Here is a 25271-nt window from a genome sequence, read left to right as displayed (position 1 = left end):
TTCAGACAGTATAGATTGAGATGGATGTGGAAGAGGGACTGGATGTCCCCAAACACCTGCTTCCACGAAAATCAAAACAACAGCTACGAAAGAACAAACAGCAAGTGTAATGGCCATCCTCATTTCATGGAACTGTTGCAGCTTCCACCAAAATCTCGATAATGTAAAAGATTTGATAGATTTACACCCCTTGTGTGCTTAGCAATTCAAGAGACTTTGCTAAAACTTGTTCAACTATCAAAGCTTTGGAGGTACTGCCTCACAAGGAAAGATAATTTAGGAGGTGATGGCCTCCTTACCTCAGTCATATCAACATATCAATCAATATGAATTAGATGACCTAATAGAGCAGCTACCTAAACCCTTTATCTTAATAGGAGACTTAAATGGACATAGTCCATTCTGGGAAAATAAGGACAGAAACCCTCGAGGCAGGCAGATTGAACAAATGATCAAAGATCATTGCCTCTGTCTCCTCAATAATGGGCAGAAGACCTACTTCCATGAGCCTTCAAGGACCTTTCATGCTCTTGATCTTGCCATCTGTTCTTCATCTCTTATACCATTTTCCACCTTTCATGTTGGCAATTATCCTTATCATAGTGATCATTTTCCCATTTTTGTATCTATCACACAAGAAAGATCAAATCTCATGCAGCATCTCTTCTAATTGCATGATCATCTCATGCACTGGTGGCCTGGGTACATCCCGAACCACTACAGTGGCTGACTGTGCCTTCACTGAACCACTGATTCCTGCAATGACAGTAAACATATTGCTTAGACCAGCATCCCAGCTGATCTGCTTGTTTGACCAAATGACCTGTTTTAGACCTATGATGCAACCTCTCTCAAAGTCTGACAACTATTTGTAATGCCTTTGAATATGTCATAAGGGCATCTTTTGTTACAATGTTGCATATCCAAGTCCTCAGCATGTTTGTAAATGCTTGTCATTTGCTGCACTTGCCCTTTTCTACCAGATGCACACTGCATATGCATGTTGTATTGCTCCACTATGCTGATTGGTGCTGCAAGCTTAATCATTTACACAACTCGCTAAACCACATTTGTATGTCACGTTTCATAGTTGTGGCTCAAATTTTTCTGGGTGCATATTTTTTTTTTCAACAGAATGTTATATATATTAAAAATTATAGCTTAGATATTATTTGTAATAAGCCCCTTAAGTCTACTTTATAATTTGGTTGTTTCCTATTTCTGTCCTGAAGGTGCTTATAATAAATTGCTGTAAACTGTGTCATTTCAAAATTAAGCCTTTTCACATTATTTTTACATAATGCTAATAACACCACATGTCATTAGTGATACATGCTAATGATACAGCCAACTATGACTTTAAATTTTGTGAACTGAAACTTAAATAGCCAATCAAAACAAATGAAATTATAAGTGAATACCCTTAACTGAGGCTTCATTTGAAATTTATGCATTTCATCTCTGGCTTGAAAGCTTGCTGTCTGCTTCTGCTGTTGCTTTAATAGATTCTTCAAATATTGCTATATATTCATGCTTCATTAAATATTCCCAGAAGACTAAAAGTACCAATGTAACTATTCAAGTGCAGAGTTAAATATGTCTAAATTGAAAATGTGATGTGAGCAATGAAAAGTGCTCAAACCACTGTGACTATACCTCATTCTTCATAAATTGGCTGTTATAGTTAAATTCTGTTTTATCATCAACATCTAAATAATGATGAATTGACACATTTAGTAATATTGCTCTTCATTTTTGAATGCTTAAATGCATTTTTTTCCTAAACAAAGCTCTTTTTTCACCAAGAACCTTTGAAGAATTGATTAAGTAAAATTTAAGTTAAAAAATAGGTAAATAAAATGCTATCTTTAATGTGCAGAAACAATTAAAATCTCAAGTTTCTTCTCTAGTTTTTCTTCCTCTCTTTTTGTACTAAAAAAAGTTACTACTTATTGTAAATCACTCTAGACCACATCACTTCAAAATTTCAAACATGATTTTAAACCTGTATTTAATAGTCACAGAATCCCATGAAAAACTCTGCTAAATGAAGGAATTCACAATATAGTGGCTGTGATAAAGCATGCTTTAAGATGAAGATTTTTTTGATTTAAAATGCAAAACAGTAGTAAAATAAAATATAAATTCAAAATTATATATGTTAATGTATCCATTCCAAGTTATGCATGAAAATATTAATTTCAAAACAATTCATAAATTCATTCTGAAAGATATTGAGTTATTTTAGTTTTTTTGATTGAGGGGAACATCATTTCATGTCAAATCTCACATCTTTGTAATTTGCAGTAAACATCTCCTGATACATTTTTTTTTTAACCTATAAAACTACCAAGTGTGTTTAACATATCTTCTGGTGAAAATTTAATACGTTCATTGTCATTAATATTTTTTTCATCATCATTCACTTTCTGGCTGCTGCTTTTTATGCTCTTCAATATAGGTTCAATATAGGCTTCAATAGTAAGAATTCTTGAGATTTCAACATTTTTATCTGTAAATCTTATAATTACTCATTATTCTTTAATGTCCTTAATTTCTCAACTGCAGCCATGTATTATTTGGTTCTTTATCTCGCCCATCGTCATCTTTGTCTCAACTATTATCAGTAGTATCAAGCTTGGTGATGAAGCCAGCCTTTTTTGAAGCAATTGCAAATAGTTTTTTCAGCAACATCATAATTCCATTTTTTTGCAGGTTCAGATATGCAGTTACATAAACTTATTACACATAAAGGCTGATTGCTTTCAACTCCCATTAAGGCTGTCTTCAAAATTCTTCTGTGATAATGCATTTTAACACTTTTTATAAAATGAGCTCTGAATAACAATTATTGGAGAAGGAACAAGAATCAGCACATGTTAGGAAAGTGAGGCATGTGCTAAAGAACATGAGGCACATGTTAGAAAAAAAGAAACATATAAACCCCCTTTTTACCCAAACACTGTTGGTCAGAAAAATCATATTTTTCATTTTTCTGCAGTCAAATTTATTCAAAGTATCTTCTTTTGTTGAATTAAATTTTCTAGAGGCATTCATAAAACATTTCATAAAGACATTCATAAAAAATCTTTCAGTTATACTTCATGATCCCAATTCCAATTCATCTTTACCCTCAGCTTTTCAGGAAATTATTTCATAGTTGTTTCCATTTTTTCATCAATAGATGGCCCCAGTAGCTCGACTTTCTTTCTCTTATTCTTTTCACCTGAGCACTGGCTTTTCTTTTCATCAGTTGCATTTCTGCAGCTGAAGAAGAAGGTTCTATATTTAAATGTTTGAAACTAGTCCTGCAAATTTCAGAATATTATGCCGATTCTTGTTGCTTCTCTAATAATTTTTATACTTATCTTTGATATCAAGGTGAGTACTGCAGTTGTCTGTCACTTAAGCAATTTTTGGCTTCTGTACAGCCATGTAGTTGTTTAATTTTTTTTAGCATCTTTTCAGAAATTTCTGAGGTCATCCATAAGTTTTTGGAAATCATAATCTACTTCTAGTGCTTTGATACCTTTAAAACATCTTGTATTCTTATCTTTTTTCTGGAACTTCCAATTTTTAATTTCCTTCCATTTCTGCATATAGCAGAAAGTCTGCATTAACTCCAACTTTGTCGTGCTTGCCTCCAAGACATTTCTCTTTTTTGAATGTTAATGTTTTTTGTGGTAAACTTTGATAAAATAAGGTGGTTTTGTCAGTGTTGAAGATATCTTTTGGCTTGTACATTTATGGCATCATTTAGTTTCTGATCTTTCCATATTACACTGCCATCTTCATTTCTATCTTTCCTTTTGCCATGTGTAATTTTTGCAATTACTTTTAAGTCTTTTTCTGAATTTCTCCAGCCACCTATTTCTTGTTTGAAATTCACTTTGTTCTAAAAATTTGGAAAACTCTAATTTTTCAAGTATCAATGGCCCTGATGTTGATAAATTTTCTTCTCACACTGTGTGCAGCCATTTTAATGTTGCTTTGCTAACATTTTCATACATTCATGATTTTTACATTTGACACTTGGATCGATGGAATCAAAGCTTGATGATTTTGTCCCAATTTTTTAGGATTGTCAATGAACTGTTTTCCAAAATACCATATTTTATGGCAATGTCTTTCATCTTTAGGCCTTTACCATTTCTTCAAGAATCAGCATTTTTCCTTCAAGTGTTAGTGTCTGTTTCAGATTTTTATCATTCAGTACATACTGATAACTAACTTTAAAAGGATTTGCAGTATAAAAACCATGAAAAACAGAAGAAAAAATAACTTGCAGGTATTGCCTAACCTTAAACTAATATGGGAAATTGGATTACTGGGGAAATTTTAAATAATGAGTGAATAAATGCTTTCACATTCAAGAATCTCCCTCTTCTCCCTTCATCTCTCATGTAGAATGGAATATGAATACAGACAAAGAGCCACTTGCTTTTCTTTAGGAGAACAGCTTCAAAATAGCTTGTAGTCTTCTCAAAATGGATAAAGAGAAGTCTTGTATGCTTTGCAAGGGAATCTTGTACCATTCTTCCTGTAAAACGTTGGCAAGTTCAGTTAATGATGATGGCGGTGTATAGCGCTTACGCAGATTTCTGTCCAAAATGTTCCACAAAGGCTCAATAATATTGATATCTGGTGACTGGGGCCATACCTGATGTGAAAGTTCACCCTCATGCTCAGAAAACCAGTCACGGACGATGTGAGCTGAGTGAACAGGACCTTTGTCGTCTTGGTAATATGGCATCTCCATTGGGGAACAAAATTTGTACGATGGGATGGACGTGATCAACCAAAATAGTCACATAAGTCCTTGGCAGTAATGTGATCTTGCACAGTAATGATGTGTTCCATGGAATACCAAGATATGGCTGCCCAAGCTATGACTAAACCTCTGCCATGTTTTACTCTTGGCAGCAGACAATCTCTCATATGTCTGAATAGCATTCACCAGATGTAAACTCACCTAGAAGTCAGGAATAGTGTGAAGCAAGACTTATGTGGCCAAATTGATAGTCTTCCATTGTTCTACATTCCAGGTTTTATCACTTTGTCACCATTTCCTCCTCTTACAGCCATTTTGATCACTGATGAGTGTGACTTTTGAATTACAGCTTGCCCAAAAATACCCTGCTTGGTTTGGCAAATGTGACATTCAGTTCACCAGTCACTTTTGTTGCTGTAGTCCTCTTATTTTTGATCACAATCCTCTTCAATGATTGCCTGTCATGCTCACTCAACACTCATTTTTGTCCACACTGTGATTTAGCAGATGCCATTTTTCCGGTTTTCCTGTATGAGTTAGAAATCGTAGCTACTGTGCCTCTTGAAAAACCAAACACTTTATTATCTTGGTTATGGAAGCACCCACCATACAAGCCATAAATAACATTTTGCTCATGTCCAAATTCATTTAGCTCTGACATGATGCACTCAAAACTCACAGAACGCTCTCGGGATAATGACGACACCTGTAACATATTGAGGATGTTTGTACAGGTGGTGTTAATGAGCAAACATATCAGCACTACCAACAGCTTGTGCAAGAATAAAAATTTCAGTTCAAACATGCATTTTACAAGGTAGTTCCATATTTTTGTCCAGGCCTTGCATATATTCCCTTCCAAAACTGTTTGTAGAATGATATATATAGGTGAGTTTAAAGGTAAATTAGATTTAAGTTTTTATTAATTTTGAGCTTTATAAAGGACTCAAAATTTGGATAATCACTGATTTTTTTTTTTTTTTTTTCCTATGTTTATCTTTCCCTACATTTGTAGCATATGTCAAAAGGGCAATATACTTCTCATAAAACTACTCTTTTTTGGAGGGGGTCTTCATAAGATGGCTGTTTTGTAATAACTATAAATTTTGATTGAAATTTTATATGTTTAAAAAGTTTATATGTTTATGTTGTTTACAATTTTTTCTTTATATTTTTAATAAAATTCATTAATGCATTATTTCTTTTGCTAAATTTATGATAAAGCAAATACATAATAATAGTATTAACTGTAAAAAATATCTTTTTTATAATAATACAATTCCAAAATTTCTGGTGAATGCAATTTTTGGTACTTTTTGATTATTTGCATTTTCAGTGAGAAGTTGCAAACTTATTGGCAACTTTAGAGAGCATTGGTGACTTTGGAGCGAAACTTTGTTTGGGTATTTGATGTCTTAGTTCAACTGTGCATCCAATTATCCATCCTATTTTTTTAGCATTTTCCTTTTTCACAGAAGATGCACATTTTTCATTTTCTTTGCATTGTTCACCTCATGTTCACAGCAATTTGTTTTCACTTTAAAAAAATCAGAGAATTACACAAAATCACCATCACACACAACGTTGACACTAAACAGCAGCCACAATCATAGCTGCCCAAGAACAGTTGAAACTCCGATGTAATGAAAGTAACAAAAGGTAAACTTCATAGTTTCCTTAGATTCAGTTACAAAATATATATATATATATATATATATATATATATATACTTAATGCAAAAAGAAATACTAATCAGAAAAATAACTGTAAAATTTTTAAAGTATAAATCCTTAGGTACCCAGTCACATAACTACATGTATACCTGGGTTGCCACATGAATACTTTGTGGTTACATCAGGGTTTGCTTCACCAGTACTTTTTCATGGCCTTTTGGTAGAATATATGATAATTAAAAAGTACTTAATTTTTTAAATAAAAGATAAAATGTGTGGCTAGTATTATTTATAATGTGCTTTAAATGAGCCAGGTATTTTTGTGACACAGTTCTATTGCTTTTATGAATATTAATAACAATATCATTAATTTATGCATAAATATTTTTTTATGTAATGTATTTTCATCTTATGATTTCAAGAAATTTTTTGATTACATTTTGATCACCTTGTTATAGCAGCATTGTAGAGAGGTCATTGTTTCTTTCTTTTAATTTTAGTTTAGATTCAGTGGTAATAGGCAAATATGAACAGTATGTGTTGTTTATTTTTCATATCAGCTGTAGACACTTTCAAGGATGTGTGTCATTGGTATCTTTTAGTTACATATCTTGTAGACATCCCTATGAGGAAATTTGTATATATTGATAGATTTCAAGATACATATTTAATATTTGTTCCATTAGATCAGAAGATGTTTCATGAAGTGAATAGCTGTTATGGGTAATTTGGATTATTTTATATAGTTCTAAATGCAATCATGTAGACTTTGTACTTATGGATTGCTCTTATACAAAGTTAGAGGATTAAGAGGATTTTAAAAAACATAATATCACATATATCACATTTAAAAAGGCTCATTTAAATATGTGAGAAAAGCTAATATTGAATTGCAGTGTATGATTAAACCGTTCCTTAAAACAAAAGATGCATATTGGAGCTGTGGCTCTATAAATAGCATGATATTAAATGTTGTTTGATATGTTATGATAATCATTTTAGGATTCAATGGTATAAATTATACTTATTAGGAAAATTAATAATGCATCATTAATGGTGTTTTCTTTCTTTTTTTACAGGAGGATTAGCTCAATCAGTTCGAAGCTTATCAGATGAGAATGCGCAGGAAAAAGTGCTTTCCTTATTAGGTACCTTTCATATTTGTATATATGTTGAAAAAAGGGAAAACCTTACCTTTCTGTTTATTTCTTGTTACACTCCCTCTTATCTGGTCTTGCTTTAACTGGATGTGTTTTGATCAAACTTTCTGTAAGTTGAAATCTATATCCATAACATTTAGGGGCTCTCTTTTAGTTATATTAATATCGAGTAATTCATTGAAATATTTAAACTAAATAATCTAATTTAAAAAAATATATATATATATTTCACCTTTTTTTTTACACACTGAAAGTCTTCTTATACACAGCAAAAGAAATAAATATTTTGCAAAACGTAAACAATTATTAATATTAAATAATAATAAATCTGATTATGCAAATTTGAATAAAATGGCAGGAAAAAACATCAATTTTATTGGCGCCCCTTACTGGTCCGTAAAATAACTATGCAGTTACGTAAGGTAGATTGCCTATTGGAAGAATATTCAAAAAGTTCTGCCAGCTCCTCTTGGATCAGATTTCCGGTTGGATGTATAATTGGAAGAAAAGGAGTCTAGTTACAAAGTGAGAGGGTCAATTTAAAATTGTAATTGAGAAAATGCTACTTATTAATGGCATTTTGGGAAACTTTACTAATTCAAGGGCCAAACCATTAACGCTTGAACAGTCAAAGTATTTATTATTTTCTTGAGATTTCACATAAAGATTTATTCATTATTTAAAACTCATGGCTCAGAATTTAAAAAGTTTTGGTTAATTGTATCCTAAATTTTTTTTAAATTCCAAATTCCTTTGAAGATCATGAATAAAGAATAATCCATAATCATAATAAAATGAATTAAAGATGAATTAAAGATGAATAAAGAATAATCCATAATTAATAATAAGTGTGAAGAACAAACTTTTAAATAAATTAGTTGCAGTTACCCATTCCTTAAAACACGAATATCAGTTGGTAAATGAAAATTTAAGTCAGGAATTTGATAAAACAATATTTTAATTATAAATGAATTCTTGATTTTCAGAATCTGAAGAAGCCAACCTTACAGCTGAGCCTTTAGAAAAAATTAAAGAGCACAAATCAGTACAAAAAGTTCTAGCTAAATTAGAAAAAGATCTCCAAGCACTGCGGAAAAAGCACGAGAAAGTGAGTTTTGTATAGATACATATTTTAAATATGCTGAATTTAGATTTAAGAAAGAAAAAGAAATTTTCTTAATCATCTCTAGCCTCAACCTCTTTTTTTTCTCCCCTTTTTGTGAGGAAAATTAGTGTATTATATGAAATTATTAAATGCCAAACTTCTTATGTGAATTAATTTCTAATTTTGAAGTATTTTACTGTAAGAAAACTTATATGTAACTTTGAAGTTACAAATATTATTTTATTTGTTCATGCATGTAGCATGCATTACATATGGAGATCCATAAAGCAGTTTGTTTTTGAGGATAAGTGGAGATAACATCATGCTTGAACTATTTTATTTTGGATATAATTTGACATTTCAACAATTTACATTACATTATCATAGATTAATTGAAATCTGCATAAATTGTAGCTTTAATGTATTTTGAGATTTGTTTTCATTACACTAATAACAAAATCAACTGCAGTGAAAAAAGATAGCTATTGTATGAACTTTTATTTTGTTGTCCTTTTCTAATTTCCTGAAATTTACTATGAAAATTCATAGTAATTAATTATGAAAAGGATTTACCATTTATCGTCTTGCAATAAACTTAGAATAGTAAGTAATCTAATGTAAGAAACAAAAATTATGAATTATGTAAACAAATTATATTATAAAAGTGGAAGGCGTCAGTAAAGTGCTGTGGTGGAATAATCAAATATGGCTAAAAATAGTTGTGATGATTTCTAATAAAGTAAGTATTATAGATATTAGCATATTCTTTGGGGTCAGATATTTCAGTATTAATGAAAAATTTCAGTTTTATTCCTGATTCAATTCTTGATTAGAAATTTTCTGTTTGAGTACTTAAGGTATATATTCAGATAGTTAAGAAGGAATTCTATTAAACCTGTTTGACAAAGATAGTTATCTGATGATATCAAATAGACTTTTATTTTAATACTTAAGCAATGACACATGGTTTTTAATAGTAATAAAGAGTATTATGCTCTGTAATAGAAATAAGTATTCAGTTCTTAAATGGGAAGCCATGCTAGCAAAAGTAAATTGTAAATATGATATTACCCTCTGAACAAGTTTTAAAAATAGTTAGAAAATATTAGTTTTAGTTTGCATATTTAAAGTATCTAGGAATAAAACATAAAAGCACTTGAAATAATTTTAACTGTATTTTTCCTGTATATCTGAAGTCAATTGCATGCTCTTCAGCATGTATTTTACTTATCTTAGTTACATGTTTCATCATTTGCAGTAAATTTAATAGTTGATTAATCAAGAAATTATCAGGGAAAGACTAAGTTCTGCAAGACTCTATTAAAAAATAAAAAAAGATTGAATGTAGTAAAAACATATTTTATCCATAAATTTCTTAATGCTAAATTTCATCCTTCATTGGTATTGAAATTTAAATCAGTTTGAAATTGAACCATATAAAAGAATTACATGCAAAAAATTTTAGGGCCACATGAAAATGTAATTTTCTTTACTTATAAGTAACTTTTTTTTTTGATCATTTAAAATTGTCTTGAAATTTGGTACTTGTTTTTGGAAATGAAGAAAACTTCAGAATTCTTATTTAATTTAATAAGCACTTATTTTTATTCAGATAATCGTAACAATATGGAAGGTGCATTAAGTTATTACATTTACGCAGTAACAGTTGTTGTTTATATTATGGAGATTCGTAATTTGTTATCTTAAGGTTGACAAATTCAGTTTATTCTTGCTTTGTAAAAAACTTATAGATGAAAGAAAAAGAAAAAGAATTGCTGATGCAGAAAGAAGATAAACTAGCAAAAGCTCAAGAATACCAAAAGACTCATATTGTAAAAACACATTCTAAACTTTCTAAAAAGAGTTCTGGAATGGATGCGTGAGTTGCTATTTTTGATTTGGCTTTTTAAAACAATTTTCTGTTATTTCCAGAACAATTAGCATACATTTGGTAATACTTTTTTTTTTCTTACTTACAGACAGTTGATGAAACGACGAAGTGAAGCTGGACTTATGGCTATGAGTGCTGAACATCAAGCCAAAGTAAGTTGAGTATGTAGTTAAGCAGAAATTACACTTGTGGTATCTTAAGTTCTTAAAATTAAATAATACAGCATACAGTTGTTCATATTACATTTATGTAAATCTATAATAAAATGTTAATAAAAGGCAACAGGAATGCACATATTTTTACATTTTTATTTCATAATTTGACAAAAAATGTAAAATTACCTTTTTTCCTGATTTTTCACTCTTGTTTTATTGTTTAGAGTGAATATCCTTGATTCTCTAAAGCAGGCAGTGCTGCCTCCTTGTGAACATTCTGGTGTAGAGGGCATTAATCATTAAGATGACTGCAGAGGGTCTTTAGGCTTCAACGCAGCCATCAGTATTATTCATCAATATTAGCAATCATTTTGTAATAGGAATGTGTATAAAATTAATGAAAGTGTAAGATTACTATTCCCCTCCAATTCTTTGCTCCTGTTTTACTGTTTAACGTGAATATCAGTGTTTCTCTAAGTGGAAAATGCTGCCTCCTTGGGAACACTCAAGTTTAGAGAGCATTAATCATTAAGCTGACAACAGAGAATCGTTAGGCTTCAAGGCAGCCATCAAATGTTAGCAGTCATTTTCTAGTGATAATATAACATGAGATTATGATGATTTTATATATATGTGATATTTTAGCAGTCGTGGTGAAGCTTGGCATCAAAGTTCAAGCATGGCTTTTGCAGAGTGGCAAGGAAATATCCAATGAAGACACAAAAATGATTTAGCTTTTAACTGCACATTTTTATTTAATCCAGTTAGCAGATAATTTTTCTTTTGGATGAAACTCTCTAATTACATATCTATAGTGATTTTAACTAAGTATGATTGAATTTAAACGTTATGCGTCATAACTAATTCTAACGAAAGAAAGATGGACAGAGCAGCGCGGAGTCTTGCAGCAGCAATATTAGGAAGCAGTCTGACTGAAAAATGGCGTGTACTCAGTATTTATAGTAGCGGTTATGTAATAGGCTAGCAAATTCTAGAAGGTACTGGTCTATGGGTAAGATCCTAAATTGCAGAAAATTAATTAAAGGTTGTGTGTTCGCATAGAGCAAAGCCATCGTATTTTTTATATTTTACATATTTGTATATAATTTTGGAAGATTGTAATTTTGTAGAAAAATCCAGGACTTAGCAGAAGTGAAACTGTTTTAAATTATTTTTGAAATGACGGAAGCTGTAAGTACTAAGCTCCAAAAAATAACTGCCCCCAAATGTTGACTGTGATAATTTATGACTTCTATTAAACAGTATTCATTCAAGCATTCATAAAATAGTTCATCAAACTTATTATGAACAGATTTAATATTAAAATATTACTTTAATCACTAATTTAGTTATTTTTATTTTTGTCATAATTATATGTGATTTTTATAACAAAGAAATAAAAAATATTTATAATTTATTGTTGTGTTAATAATTTTTTGCAAAGAAATTATAAATGTCAAATAAAACTTTATAATGACATTGTATTAGTATGTAATTTCATACATGAAAAACATAAAGGGCATAATTAAAAATATAATTGAAATAAAATTGAAGTAGTGGCAACTCATAAAAACAGAGAAATATATTTGTAGATCATCTAATGAAAATTTGCAAATTAATTATTCATAATTTGATGCTTTAAACAAACTCATCAGGGGTAATTAATTAAAACATCAAACATGTATAATTAAGAAGTTCTGAATAAACGTTTTATTCTTCTTGACTGTTTGAGTACAAAAACAAAAATTAAGTAATCACAAAAACTTTTTACAAAATTAATTACTCCTTATTCTCAAAGAGTCAAGAATATACCCCAACAGAAATTCATTTGTACAATACTGTTAAAAATTCTAGTTAAAAAATCATGTCTTTTATATGCAATAAAAATTAAAATGCAGCAGCTAAAGTATGCTAAAAGACTATGTTTGAATATTCTAATTTTCTATAGTAACAAAGCTTGCGATTTTGACTTGAACTACATTATATAAATTTAATAAAACAAAAAATTGCTCAAATATTGTTTGTAAAAAAACACCAATCTTTTATCTTCTTTATTCAGTACTATTATCAAAATAAATGATGTGGGAAAAATCCTAAAAACATCTGAAGGTTTTAAAGAAAAATATGTATACATTAGATAAACATAAAAACTTACTTAAATTTCTTAAGTGGAGCAAAGGTATTGATAAGCACAATATGTGATGCGAAAGAAAGGAAATGGCCTATAAATTTAAAGCATTCTTCCTGTGAATGTGGGAGTTGGAAGGAACAAGTTTACCATTTATGGCAGAAATCATCGGAAAAAAGTTTAAAAGTTGAGATTGGTGTCCTTGGCATTGTACTTTTAAACAAATAAACTAAGCCAAGACTTTTTATTATTATTGCATTATTGAGAAAATTGGCATAAAAATAAAAGACTAATTTATTTTTAAGGAGAGCATTTTGAAATTGTGGTGAAAATTAGGATTTCCAAAAGCATGAAGTTTGGGAATGCCAAACAAAATGGGTACAAGAGAGAAGCACAATAAATTATTCAGATAAAAAGTTAAGGAAATCAAAAATGGTAGAGGTGAAAGGCAATTCAACTTTACCGTATGTCTTCACGCAATTCAACTTCAGTGCGTCTTTGAAATAAGAAAAGCCTCATTAATAGTATAGAGCCAGAATTATTACACAGAAACTGTATATTTAAAAAAAAATTAATATATGTATACAAATCTCTTAATTTTAGTTACTATCCTGCTTTATTCTCCAACTTTAGGTTTGAAATAACTCGATTATGTTGTTATGAAATAAAGAGATTAAATTTGGTAATCGGTCCCTGCTTTTCTGAAAGAAAGGTTAATATAATATTTTGGAATTTTATTTTCTATTAATGAAATCATTAAAGGGAGGATCTGTTCTTGAAAGTAATATATATATATATATATATAAATGTTATTTTTTATAGCTTGAAGAGCTGCAACGGAATCATTCGCAGGCTTTAATTTGCATTACGAAAGAACTGTATAAAGCAGAACTTGAGCTGTATGAACGATATCAGGAACCTGTGAGTATTTTTTTGTTTAGTTTTAAATCATTTTTATAAAATCTGTATTAGATGTATTTCTTACTTATATAAATATATCAGGAAATTTGACATTTGTGAGATTTTTATATATTTTCTGTCTGTGTCATAAAGCAGGGATGCAGAATGTGTTTTATGTTATATAAATATTTGTTTTGTGTGTATGTGTAACTATTGCAGTGTATTGTAAAGCATTAAAAAATTTGGATTTGCAAACTTAAATGTAACTGAAAATAAAACTAAATACAAAATTTAAAATGTAAATGAAGGTATTGTATTTGCAGTTTCTGTTACCTTGGTAATAAAATTTAGTGAAATGCTATCAAAGTGACTGCTTTTTCCAATAATCATGTACTTTAGAGATATCCACATAATCCATTTTATCTACATAAATGCAAGATCTTAAATTTTCTGTATTTCATGATTAAAGTCATTGAACGGTAAAACATTTACAGTTATAGTTGAGTCTCCAAGTTCATTGTATTTATTCAGATTTACTGTTCACGGCATAAAATGAATTATTTATAAGGAATATTTTGGAGCTATTTTGGATTGGCTTCCCCAATGTTAAAAATAGTTAATAGTTAAAAAATGTGTCCTCATTTAAGAAAATTTGCCCGTGATCTTTTTCATGATATTAGAACTATCATCCTATTACATATTATCAGATTGGAATCATTTATTCAGAGAATTATTGAAGAAGAATTTATGAATTCCAAGAAGGCAGCAATATAATTGCTATTTAACACTTTTTATAATATCATGCTGTAATCTTAATCAATATCTGCCTTTAATGGACATGCTTTATTCATATTAATTTTTTGAATATTTATACTTTCAGTTGTATAGTGCAATAGAGAAATCAATGGCATCATCTCAAGCAGCTCAGATGGATCATTTAAAAAGTTTACATGATAGGTAAGCAATTAATATTTCTTCAAATATTAATTGTATTAAAGATTTTTAGTAATTAATATATTAAAGTTTATTAGTAAACCCAAATACATTAAAATTATGAATCAAGTGAGTCAAATGGTTTTTCTAATTAACAAGCATTTTTAATTCACATTTTTTAATAATCATTAGTGATGCGATAAATTGTAACTACATTTAAAATTAAGTGAGTGCGGTTGTTAGATTGAACTGTTTTAGTATTTCTCTAGCTCAGGATATGTGAATTGCTGTCATAGGTGTTGTTAAAGAACTCTTGAACAGTTTGATGGAAATGTATGTACTGATTGTTGTGATATGCGTATCCCAATGCAAATTTGGTAATCTTCATGAAATTTGTATACTGTATCCACATCTTCCGTTTTCTTTTTATAGTAAATTTTAAAAAAATACCTGTCTGCACACATAAAAACAATTAGATACATTTTTAAATACATTTTTAAAATAGTCTAAGAATCCACTCTTCTTTTATTAAATTAATTATAAAAAAGAAGGTAAAATTATTCATATTTATTTTTCATTTTAGCAAAATGAATGGGGTATGCATTTTAAGAAATCAGTTGTCCAAAATAACTAAGCAGTTTTCATCTTCATTGAAATACTTATTATATTTAGATATTTTGTTTTATAAAAATTTTCCTGAATAAATTCTGAATGGTGTTTGAATTTTTTCATACAAGTGATTACATATTTTTATAATACATATTTTTAGTATTAGAAAAGCATAGCTATTTTTATAATAATTACATTTTGGTATGATTTGAAAAAAAATTCTTTTCCTTAACAGAGAGGTTGCTGAATTGATGAAAAGGTTAGAAGTACAGAATAAAGAAGAAATGAAAGATCTAAGTAAGAAGCATAAAGATAAGAATGAATTAGCAAGGTAGTTAGTCTGTTTTATATGCATTGTCATCTTGTCTTATGATGTATTTTTATGGTAGCATGTTGTACTTTTACTGGGTAATTATATCTGTGATTTAGCAGCAGAAAAGTAGTTCAGATAGTGCCTAAAATAGTACATACTTGTAATCAGGATATAAATTTATAAAAATTCAGTTCAATTTGGATTCATCATTTTCGGTATTTAAATGTTATGCCAGTAGTCCAAGCATTGTTTTGGAACCTAAATTAAAAAAAATTCAATAATATAAGTGAATAAACTATTAGTAAATATTTAAATATTGATTGGTGCCATACTATTTTAAATCTTGGAGCTGAGGTTTGTATTATTACTAAAAAAATGGTATGTTTGTAAAGCAACTGCTTTGCTCCTCAATGAGAGACATCATTATTTTGACTAAAATTTCCTTCTGTAAGTGATCCACATAGTATGAAGATACAGTAAAGCAATAAAAGTCAACGTATTAATTCAACTTTGTGCTTTTTCTAGAACGACATCACATAAATTTTAGACCTGTTGTTCTCATAGGATCATTCCCCTCTCCTTTCCAAAATTCGAAAATGCGTATACATTTATATAGGTTTAGGTTGTTTTTAACATGTTTTATAAATTAAACAACAAGAAGTACAGAAAATATTGATAAATACCAAAGTTTGAGTAAAAAAAAAATATATATATGAGTTTTATGTTCACAGATATAAAAGTACATTTTTTTGGTGATAAAAATATTTCTCTTGATATAACTTCAGAATATTCTATTATAGAATAAAAAGGGAATCACATCAGAGGCTAATAGACCAGGCTGTAGCTGAAAGACAGCGGGTAAGTGTGGTAACTTTTATTCTGTCTTGATTTTTAATGGACGGAGAACAGTCAGCATTAAAAGTTAAGTAATTTCATTAATTAATAAATAATTGCTCCAATTTAGCAGAAACATTCATTGTTTAATTTTGTAAAGCTGATTGTAATTGGTTGAAATTTAGCAAGAATTTGAAAACAATTATTACAGAAGCAGGATAGTAAAAAAAGGGCATTTTCTGTTTCTTATTCTTTGGATGCAATCTAATATTAAATGATGACTGGAGCTTTATGTTCATTTTAAATATAATGTTAATTATTTTCAATCATTTCTAAGTTCAACTCAGTTTAGCTGTGCATAATATAATTTTTAACTTCTTTAATTGTGTTTAAGACGTTTAGTTGTATTAAAGTTTTTTATGAGGATATTAAAATGATCTAATTAAAGAATAGATCTTCTTCAAATTTCAAACTTAGATTTTGGGAAAGTTTATAGCAAATTAATACAAATTAAAAATTTTTTTAAATGTCATGTGTTATTAATATTTCATACCAAACAGTTTAGCAGTTTACTGGATAAAAGGAAAAGTGAGCTGGAAAGTCAGCATATGGAAATAAGAAAACAATTTGAAGAAGAACGAAGCTTGGTAAGAAATTAAAAAATCAGTCCCTTCACCCCCATTTTTTCTCTTTCCTAATTTTAAATGTAATTCTTTTAAATTATAATAAATACATTAAATTTCAAGTGTGGGTTTTTTTTTATTATATATATATATATATATACATGTACTAGGAGCTGAAGAGTAAGCACATTCGAGTTCACCCTCCATTTTGTTTAAAGAAGCAGCTGTTATTCACTGATTGATCAGTTGCATTTTCTGGAATGACTTTTTTCTTCCTTCTTTTTTATTTCCTTGTGGCAAGTAAAGGAAGTATTGTAATCGCTAAAAAATTAGGATATCATTTTTTAGCAAAAAATACCTATTTTAACCACTCTTTAACCCACGACTTTTGAACGGTGTTTTTGCATGACATCTGTACATATGGACAGAGTAAAGAACTCCTCCCCCCCAAAAAACAGATTGTAAATTATAAAAGGGATTTAAAGTGGATTTAGATAAGATTTTTTCTTGATGTCTGTATATACATATGTATCTCGCATAACTAAAAAATGGGCAGCTCAGAATGTTAAAATTTCATATATGGGACTGCTATAACATGTAATTGTGTACCTCCCTTCTTGGTTGCAGTTGGCTGCACCAAATTTATATATAATATGAATATAACTATTAATAATGCAGATTTGGCCAAAAATTAAGAATTTCAATGTGTATACCCATTCTGTTACCTGGCTCAGTAAGCTCAGTTTTTTTATTCTTGTATGTTAGTAAATTGTTAATTTTTTGCTTTAAAAATCATTGAATTAATGTTGTTCTTATGTTCTGGTTAAGGTTTTTATGCCTTTAGCTAATATGGATACAATAGTTGTAAAATTATCAACAATTTAAAAGTTGTTGAAGTGGTACTAAGCCTACCGAAGCCACCATTTGTTAACGTTTAAAAATCTTAGAAGAATAGTGAATTAAGTCCCACTACTTTCTAACACATTAAATTATTTAAAAGATGTGAGGAACATAATTCAGTGTAATAGATTTTCTCCTCATATTTGTTGAGAATGAAGAATATCCATTAGGCCTTTTACTGGTTTATGTAGCATATTTTCTACTTATCATCTGCCAATTATCAAATGTGAAAATGTCTCTTTGAATAATGTTTTTAAAGTACATCTGTATAGTCTAGACAAATATGTTTTTTCAAGTACTTGTTTCTATAAGTTAGTAAAAAATGTATTTCATACTTTAATTCTGGACATGTGTGTAATTGATTATATGTTCTATTTTTTAGCAGTAAAATACAACTTTTCACTTAGAAAAATCAACTGAAAATTAAGATGTATCTTATAGTTTATCTTATAGTATAGTTGTATCTTATAGTACCTGATATGTATAATTTTTTAAATTGCATTGCGAATTTGTAGTGTCTGTTATCATTCTCCAAATGTGGTAATCTTTTTCATATTATGTACATGCATAGCTATTAACTATACAGGCTATATCATATATAATATTATAATGCTTGACTTTCATCATTGCAGCTTTACGTAAATTTTAGGTGGCCAAAACTGTTTTGCATCTTTTAAAAAATAAATAAAGGGCTGAGCTAATGCAATCTTTACACCTACCATGCTTTATCTTTTGGTCATCATCTGAAATGTTGTTCATCACCTGAAATGTTTTGTGTGTGTGTATTGCCATCTATAAACTAGTCTTATAACTAGTTTATAGATGCTTAGATAAACTAATCTTATAACTAGAAGTTCTTACAATTAAAAAAACTAGCCAAAACGCATGGTGGAAACTTACTAATTTAAGTAACGTGGGAATTTACTTTTTCAGGACTCAGATGAGCCTTAAGCATACGTGAGAAGTAGATATATGTATAATAAGTAACAAAGCATTTGTAGGAAATGAATAACAAAAGTAATATAATTTAAGCTTAATTGCCATAGCACACAAAAAGAAAACATTTTAGCTGAACAACATGGCTTTAGTCACGAATCTCATGATACGTAATCAGTAGTGCAGCATAGTGGATTCTTGCTAAGCTTTATGATGATAGCTGCAAATTTGAAGGTTTTTAAGATATCACAAAAATGGGAATTTTCTAATGAATGGAGTTTGATAAGAAATGTAGAGAAGTAGTAATAAATGAAGAATATATAATAGAAATTTTCCCTTGCGATAACAATGCCCCAATAATCCATCAACTAATGGACAGCAAAATCTATAATATGATTCCAAATCTAGAAAAATATTGCTAATACAATAGTTAAGTTAATACAATAATTATTGCTAATACAATAGCTAATACAATAGTGAAGAAAGAGCCAGAGAGGTTTTTAAGGATGAAAAAATTTCCATTGAGAATTTAATGGAAATTTTCACCACAGTAACTACAGAACTTGGATTTTGTAATTGAACAAAAGTCATGTCTTGTATGTAAAATTAAAACATTAGCACAAAAAATGAAACAAGTTAAATAACTGAGATTGAAAGAAATGTTTAATAGTGCAAACAATTAACAGGGTTGCCACGCTACCTGGAAAACCGGGAAAAGTCAGGGAATTCGAAAATTGACTAAAATATTCAGGGAAAAGTCAGGGAATTTAAGTATTTTTGTCAAAATCTGGAAAAGTCAGGGAAGTTCATACAACGATCCCGCCAAAAAAAGCGATTTTTGCGCCGACGTCGGAAGAGGTGACTTTTTTGGCGAATTATGTATCACGTGAGTGCGGGTAGCTGGCATAGAGCCAATTTTCGCAGCTCCAATTTGATTGTCTTTTAGAAAGGCAAAGCAACTTTTGGTTTCCAGTATTCTCGAGAATCGCATGTGCAGTGCATGAACTAAAGAAAGTACCTGTTCTCGTATAAAACAAAATGGGTTTAATCCTAGTATATGGTACCATGGAGGTTAGAATCAAAGAATATGTATTGTAAAGAAGGAAAACCTCTCTGTAATAGACGTGGCTGTGGCTCCGTTCCATCATAGAGGGAAACAGCTGTGCATGTCTGATATATCTGTCGCCAAAGCTCGAAACAGGTGTCGAAGTTCGAAGGTCACGTTATCAAGAGTTCATAAAATGAATATCGTTTAAAATTTCTTTAACCACTTGCGCTAAAAAGACGTGCCACGCACGTCAAGATGCTTTTGTCTCAAACCGCGAGCGACGTGAACACCACGTCGATAAGCATTTATCGCAAAAATGAAAATAACGCGGTGCACACGTCGCCTAACAACGAGATTGTTTATTTCTCGAGTTACAGCTCTGGATTGCACTCGCAGATGCGGAGCGGCGTAAATGAGACACTTTACCGCTTGTTTTATTGTAGGCACGGCACCGCAACCGTGAAGTTTAGTCTTAGCGCAAGTGGTTAAATTCTAAAGGAAAAGAAAATATTTTTTGGCGCAAGTAAATTAATTCATGGATTAGTTATTTTCAGGGGAAAAAAAAAAAAACTACGAAAATCCGTTTTTAAAATTATTGCGAAAAATCCAAGAAGAAACGTCCTTTGATAAAACGTTTCTTCTTGGATTTTTCGCAATAATTTAAAAATGGATTTTCGTAGTTTTCTTTTTGTCAAAGAGTGTTTCTTCTTAACACGTGCTTCTCAATTTCCTGTACACTGTGGTGATGGCGATAAGGAGCGCGCCTTGCGCCCTCCGATAAGTGTGGCAACCCTAGAGGAGAAATTTCTTACGAGTAGCGAGCAGAGCGAAACAGGCAGGCTGTCGGGCAGTGTGCGCGAAGTTCCTAAATAAAGCTTAATTTTTATTGTGCACTATGTCTTGTTAATATTATATTAATGCAGTAAGAACATAATCTGTGATATGGAATTCGAGGATTGGTGGTAAAAACGTAACCGGAAATTTCCATAATGGTGACCCGGACTGTGTTAAATCGTATGAACAGTTCTCAAGCACTTTCGGTTTTGACTACAAGCCATCACTCAAGATCTCCAAACCAGAAGTAATGGATTACATCGGTTTTCATCCTCCGAATCACAGATGAGTACTAATTATAGATCATTTTATAATTCTGTTTTCTACTTATCATTTAATTTCATTTTCTTTAGTTAAATTTTTGCTTTTATTTTGGCTTAAAAACCTTGCACAATGTCTGATGTTTATGCCGTCCAAATTCCGGTTTATAACCGATCAGACCCATCTTTATGGTTTATTATGTGTGAAAGTACTTTTGCTCTTGCCACCCCCAAACCTATCACAGAATCCATTACTAAATATAATTATGTAGTTTCTCATCTTCCTCCAGATATCGCATCACTAGTACGGGATTTACTTATGAAACCAGACCCTATTGATCCATATGCAAAGCTTAAAACTGAGTTAATAAATCGTTCAGGAGAATCTTCTCAGCAAGAAATTCGCCAATTATTATCTGGAGAAGAATTAGGTTCTCGAAAACCTTCCGATTTGCTTAGAAATATGAAACGTCGAGCAGAATCTTTAAATGTTCCTGATAACTTAATGTTAGAATTATTCCTTCAACGTTTGCCTTCGACTGTTCAGTCTATTTTGGCAGCGGTTTCCAATTTAACTGTAGATAAAGCTGCAGAAATTGCCGACAGAATTTTAGAAGTAAATCCAACCCCAGGGACTTGTGCCGTTTCTCGCACAGTCGATCAGTCTCTTGAGGATAAATTATTTAAACAAATAGAAAAATTAAACAAACGTATTGATCGCATTTCTCTCTCGTGGTCGCTCGCCAAATCGCGGAGATCGCAATAAGGAAAGAAGCAATTCCAAAAGGAGAGATTATTCTGTTTGCTGGTATCATAGACGTTTTGGGAAAAAGTGTAGAGATGACAAATGTACAAAACCTTGTTTATGGCAGGGAAACGAAACCAGCAAAGAATAGAGGCGACTTATTCTTTGCCTCAAGTTTCACGTCGCCTGTTCGTTCGTGACCGTAGAACAAACCTTTCATTCTTGGTCGATACCGGCTCTGACGTGTCCTTACTTCCAGCAAATAATTCTCAAAAATGGAATTCGTCCCAACAAACACTTTTCGCTGCTAATTCTTCTACTATTCATGTTTATGGTCAAAAAACACTTTCTTTGGATTTCAAATTAAGACGACAGTTTACATGGACTTTTCTTATAGCAAATGTTAGTACACCCATTCTTGGAGCAGATTTTCTCCATTTCTTTGAATTGGTGCCTGATCTCAGAAACAAATGTCTCAAAGATTTAAAAACGCATTTTAAAACCGTCGGTTGCGTGAAAAATGCAAGCATTTATTCAGTAAAAACTGTATTTAGTGATACACCATATCACAAAATTTTAAAAGAATTTCCTTCAGTTACTAGATTACCAGATCCTAACCAACCTGTTAAACATAACACCGTTCATTATATCATAACTAAAGGTCCACCTGTGGTTGCAAAACCTCGTCGGTTAGCTCCAGATCGCTTAAAAACAGCAAAACAAGAATTTCAAACTATGATGCAATTGGGGCATTTGAGACCTTCGAGCAGCAATTATGCATCCCCACTTCACATGGTTCCAAAAAAGGGAAGTCTGGAATGGAGACCTGTAGGAGATTATCGAGCATTGAACGCTCAAACAATAAAAGACAAATACCCTATTCCATGTTTAGCCGATTTTACTGCTGCATTGCACGGTACTAAAATTTTTAGTCATGTCGACCTGATTAAGGCATACCATCAAATACCAATTAACCCAGCCGACATCCACAAAACCGCCATATGCACACCATTCGGTTTATTCGAAAGTATCCGTATGCAATTCGGCTTATGCAATGCATCTGCGACTTTTCAACGTTTTATAGATGAAGTCACGCGGGATTTAGAAGGCGTTTACGCTTTTGTCGATGACTTGCTCATAGCCTCTAAAGATTCTGAGGAACATTGCAGGCATTTGAAAGCTTTATTTTCCAAACTTCAGGAATATGGACTTTGCATAAATGTTTCAAAATGCACCTTTGGTCAAACATCTATTGATTTCTTAGGTTTTCACCTTAGTGAAAACGGAATTGAACCTCTTCCTGACAAAGTCAAATGTATTTTAGATTTTCCTCAACCTACCACTCTCACTCAGCTTCGCCGATTTTTAGGCATGTTTAACTTTTATAGATGTTTCATACCTAAAGCAGCACATATTCTTTCTCCTTTAATAAAATTGTTAGAAGGCTATATTAATAAAAAGAAATCTCGTTCTCGTGTTCAGGATTCATCCCCACAATTAAATTGGAACGAGAATGCTGAACAAGCCTTTATTGCTGCCAAAAATGCCATTGCTCAGGCTACCCTTTTGAGACACCCTATTCCCGGAGCCCAGCTAAGCATCTGGGTAGATGCCTCAGACGTCGCAATCGGCGGCACACTTATGCAGTTGTCTCAACAAACATGGGAACCTATAGCATTTTTCTCTATGAAACTCAGTAAAAGTCAACAGAAATGGTCCGCGTACGATAGGGAATTATTTTCTATTTATTCTGCAATTAAGAAATTCCGACACATGTTAGAGGGCAGAAATTTTATAATTTATACGGATCAAAAACCGTTAATATACGCTTTTAAACAGAACCCTCATAAATGTTCACCTCGACAATTGCGCCATTTAGATTTTATTTCTCAGTACTCTACTGATATTAGGCATGTGCAAGGTTCAAAAAACGTCGTTGCTGACGCTCTTTCAAGAATCGAAATTGATTCCATAACAAAATCTCCATTTTTGGATTTTAAAAAATTTTCGGAAGCTCAACGGCATGATCCGGAGGTACAAGACCTTCTCAAAAACAACACATCATCTTTGAAACTGGAATTTAAACCGTGCCAATATTCTGATGGTAATATTCTTTGTGACATATCAACAGACATTCCTCGTCCATTTGTTCCGAATTCCTTTCGCAGACTCATCTTTAATCATCTGCATAATCTGTCACATCCAGGAATTGCAGCTACTACGAAGCTTATTTGTTCTCGTTATGTATGGCCCGATATGAAACGTCATATCAAAAATTGGGTGAAATCCTGTGAATCTTGCCAAAAATCGAAAATTACTAGGCATACTAAAGCACCACTGGGCACATTCTCTCTTCCTGATGCACGTTTTTCAGAAATCCATATGGATATCGTCGGACCGTTACCTCCATCAGAAGGCAACGTGTACCTTTTGACTCTAATAGATAGATTCTCCAGATGGCCTGAAGCCATTCCCATCCCGGATATGAAAACGGAAACCATTTGCAGAGCCATCTTCAACTGTTGGATATCTCGTTTTGGCTGCCCATCGATCATAACAACAGACCAAGGTTCTCAAATGAGATCCGCGCTTTTTGCAGAATTCACGCGCATTTTGGGTACGAACAGAATCACAACAACAGCCTATCATCCAATGTCAAACGGCATTGTTGAACGATTTCATCGACATTTAAAATCTTCTCTCAAGGCTCACGAGACCAATAACTGGACTGAAACACTACCAGTTGTTATGCTTGGTATTCGGACAGCCGTAAAGGAAGATCTACAGTCATCTTGTGCTGAACTGGTGTACGGCACAACTCTCAAGCTGCCTAGTGATATGATAACGTCATCTAAGATATCTCCGTATGACACACAATTTATCACGAATCTTAGGCATAGAATGCAACAATTGAATCCAATAGCAACATCTGCACATTGCCAAGAAAAATGTTACGTAAGTGCTACCTTAAAGTCGTGTACGCATGTATACTTACGTGCCGATCGAGTAAAGCCACCTCTGTGCCAACCATATACAGGTCCGCATAAAGTTCTTTCTAGAACGGACAAAACTTTCACAATTGATATTAACGGTCTGAAATCTACTGTGTCTATAGGTCTATAGACCGTGTGAAACCAGCCTATTTGCTTTCGGACTCTAATTTGCCTGAACTGAAAACAAATAAAGACTTAAAGACAGTTCAGCAGAATAAATCTGCAAACGAACTCTCTAAGACACAAACTGTCACCAGATCGGGAAGGCATGTTCACTTCCCTAAGAAACTTGCTTCTTACATAACAATTTAAAACACTTTTTTAAAATTCATATCTTAACATATTGTTATTTCATGTTTATTATATGTGTCAATACCTTGTTATATATTGAATTGCATTTTGATCTTTTCTAATTTTATATTCTAATTTTGTAATCATGTAAAATATACCCGACAGTACG

General features: G+C 31.3%; 1 protein-coding gene across 1 annotated transcript in view; it reads left to right on the top strand.

Annotated features, from left to right (window-relative positions):
• Window positions 1-25271, top strand: part of LOC118189146 (1-phosphatidylinositol 4,5-bisphosphate phosphodiesterase classes I and II-like) — a 166868-nt gene that overhangs the window by 123022 nt on the left and 18575 nt on the right. The window contains exons 25-33 of the mRNA XM_035359694.2: window positions 7524-7592; window positions 8591-8712; window positions 10461-10588; window positions 10689-10752; window positions 13706-13804; window positions 14664-14740; window positions 15561-15656; window positions 16439-16496; window positions 17033-17119. Coding sequence (XP_035215585.1) covers window positions 7524-7592; window positions 8591-8712; window positions 10461-10588; window positions 10689-10752; window positions 13706-13804; window positions 14664-14740; window positions 15561-15656; window positions 16439-16496; window positions 17033-17119 — 800 coding nt within the window. The remainder of the gene's footprint in view (window positions 1-7523; window positions 7593-8590; window positions 8713-10460; window positions 10589-10688; window positions 10753-13705; window positions 13805-14663; window positions 14741-15560; window positions 15657-16438; window positions 16497-17032; window positions 17120-25271) is intronic.

This window comes from Stegodyphus dumicola, chromosome 5, assembly GCF_044657685.1.
Source record: "Stegodyphus dumicola isolate Sdum_Otavi_A_Nest chromosome 5, ASM4465768v1".
NCBI classification, from domain to species: domain Eukaryota; kingdom Metazoa; phylum Arthropoda; class Arachnida; order Araneae; family Eresidae; genus Stegodyphus; species Stegodyphus dumicola.
The sequence above is the reverse complement of the archived record's forward strand: the minus strand, read 5'-3'. Positions and strand labels throughout refer to the sequence as shown.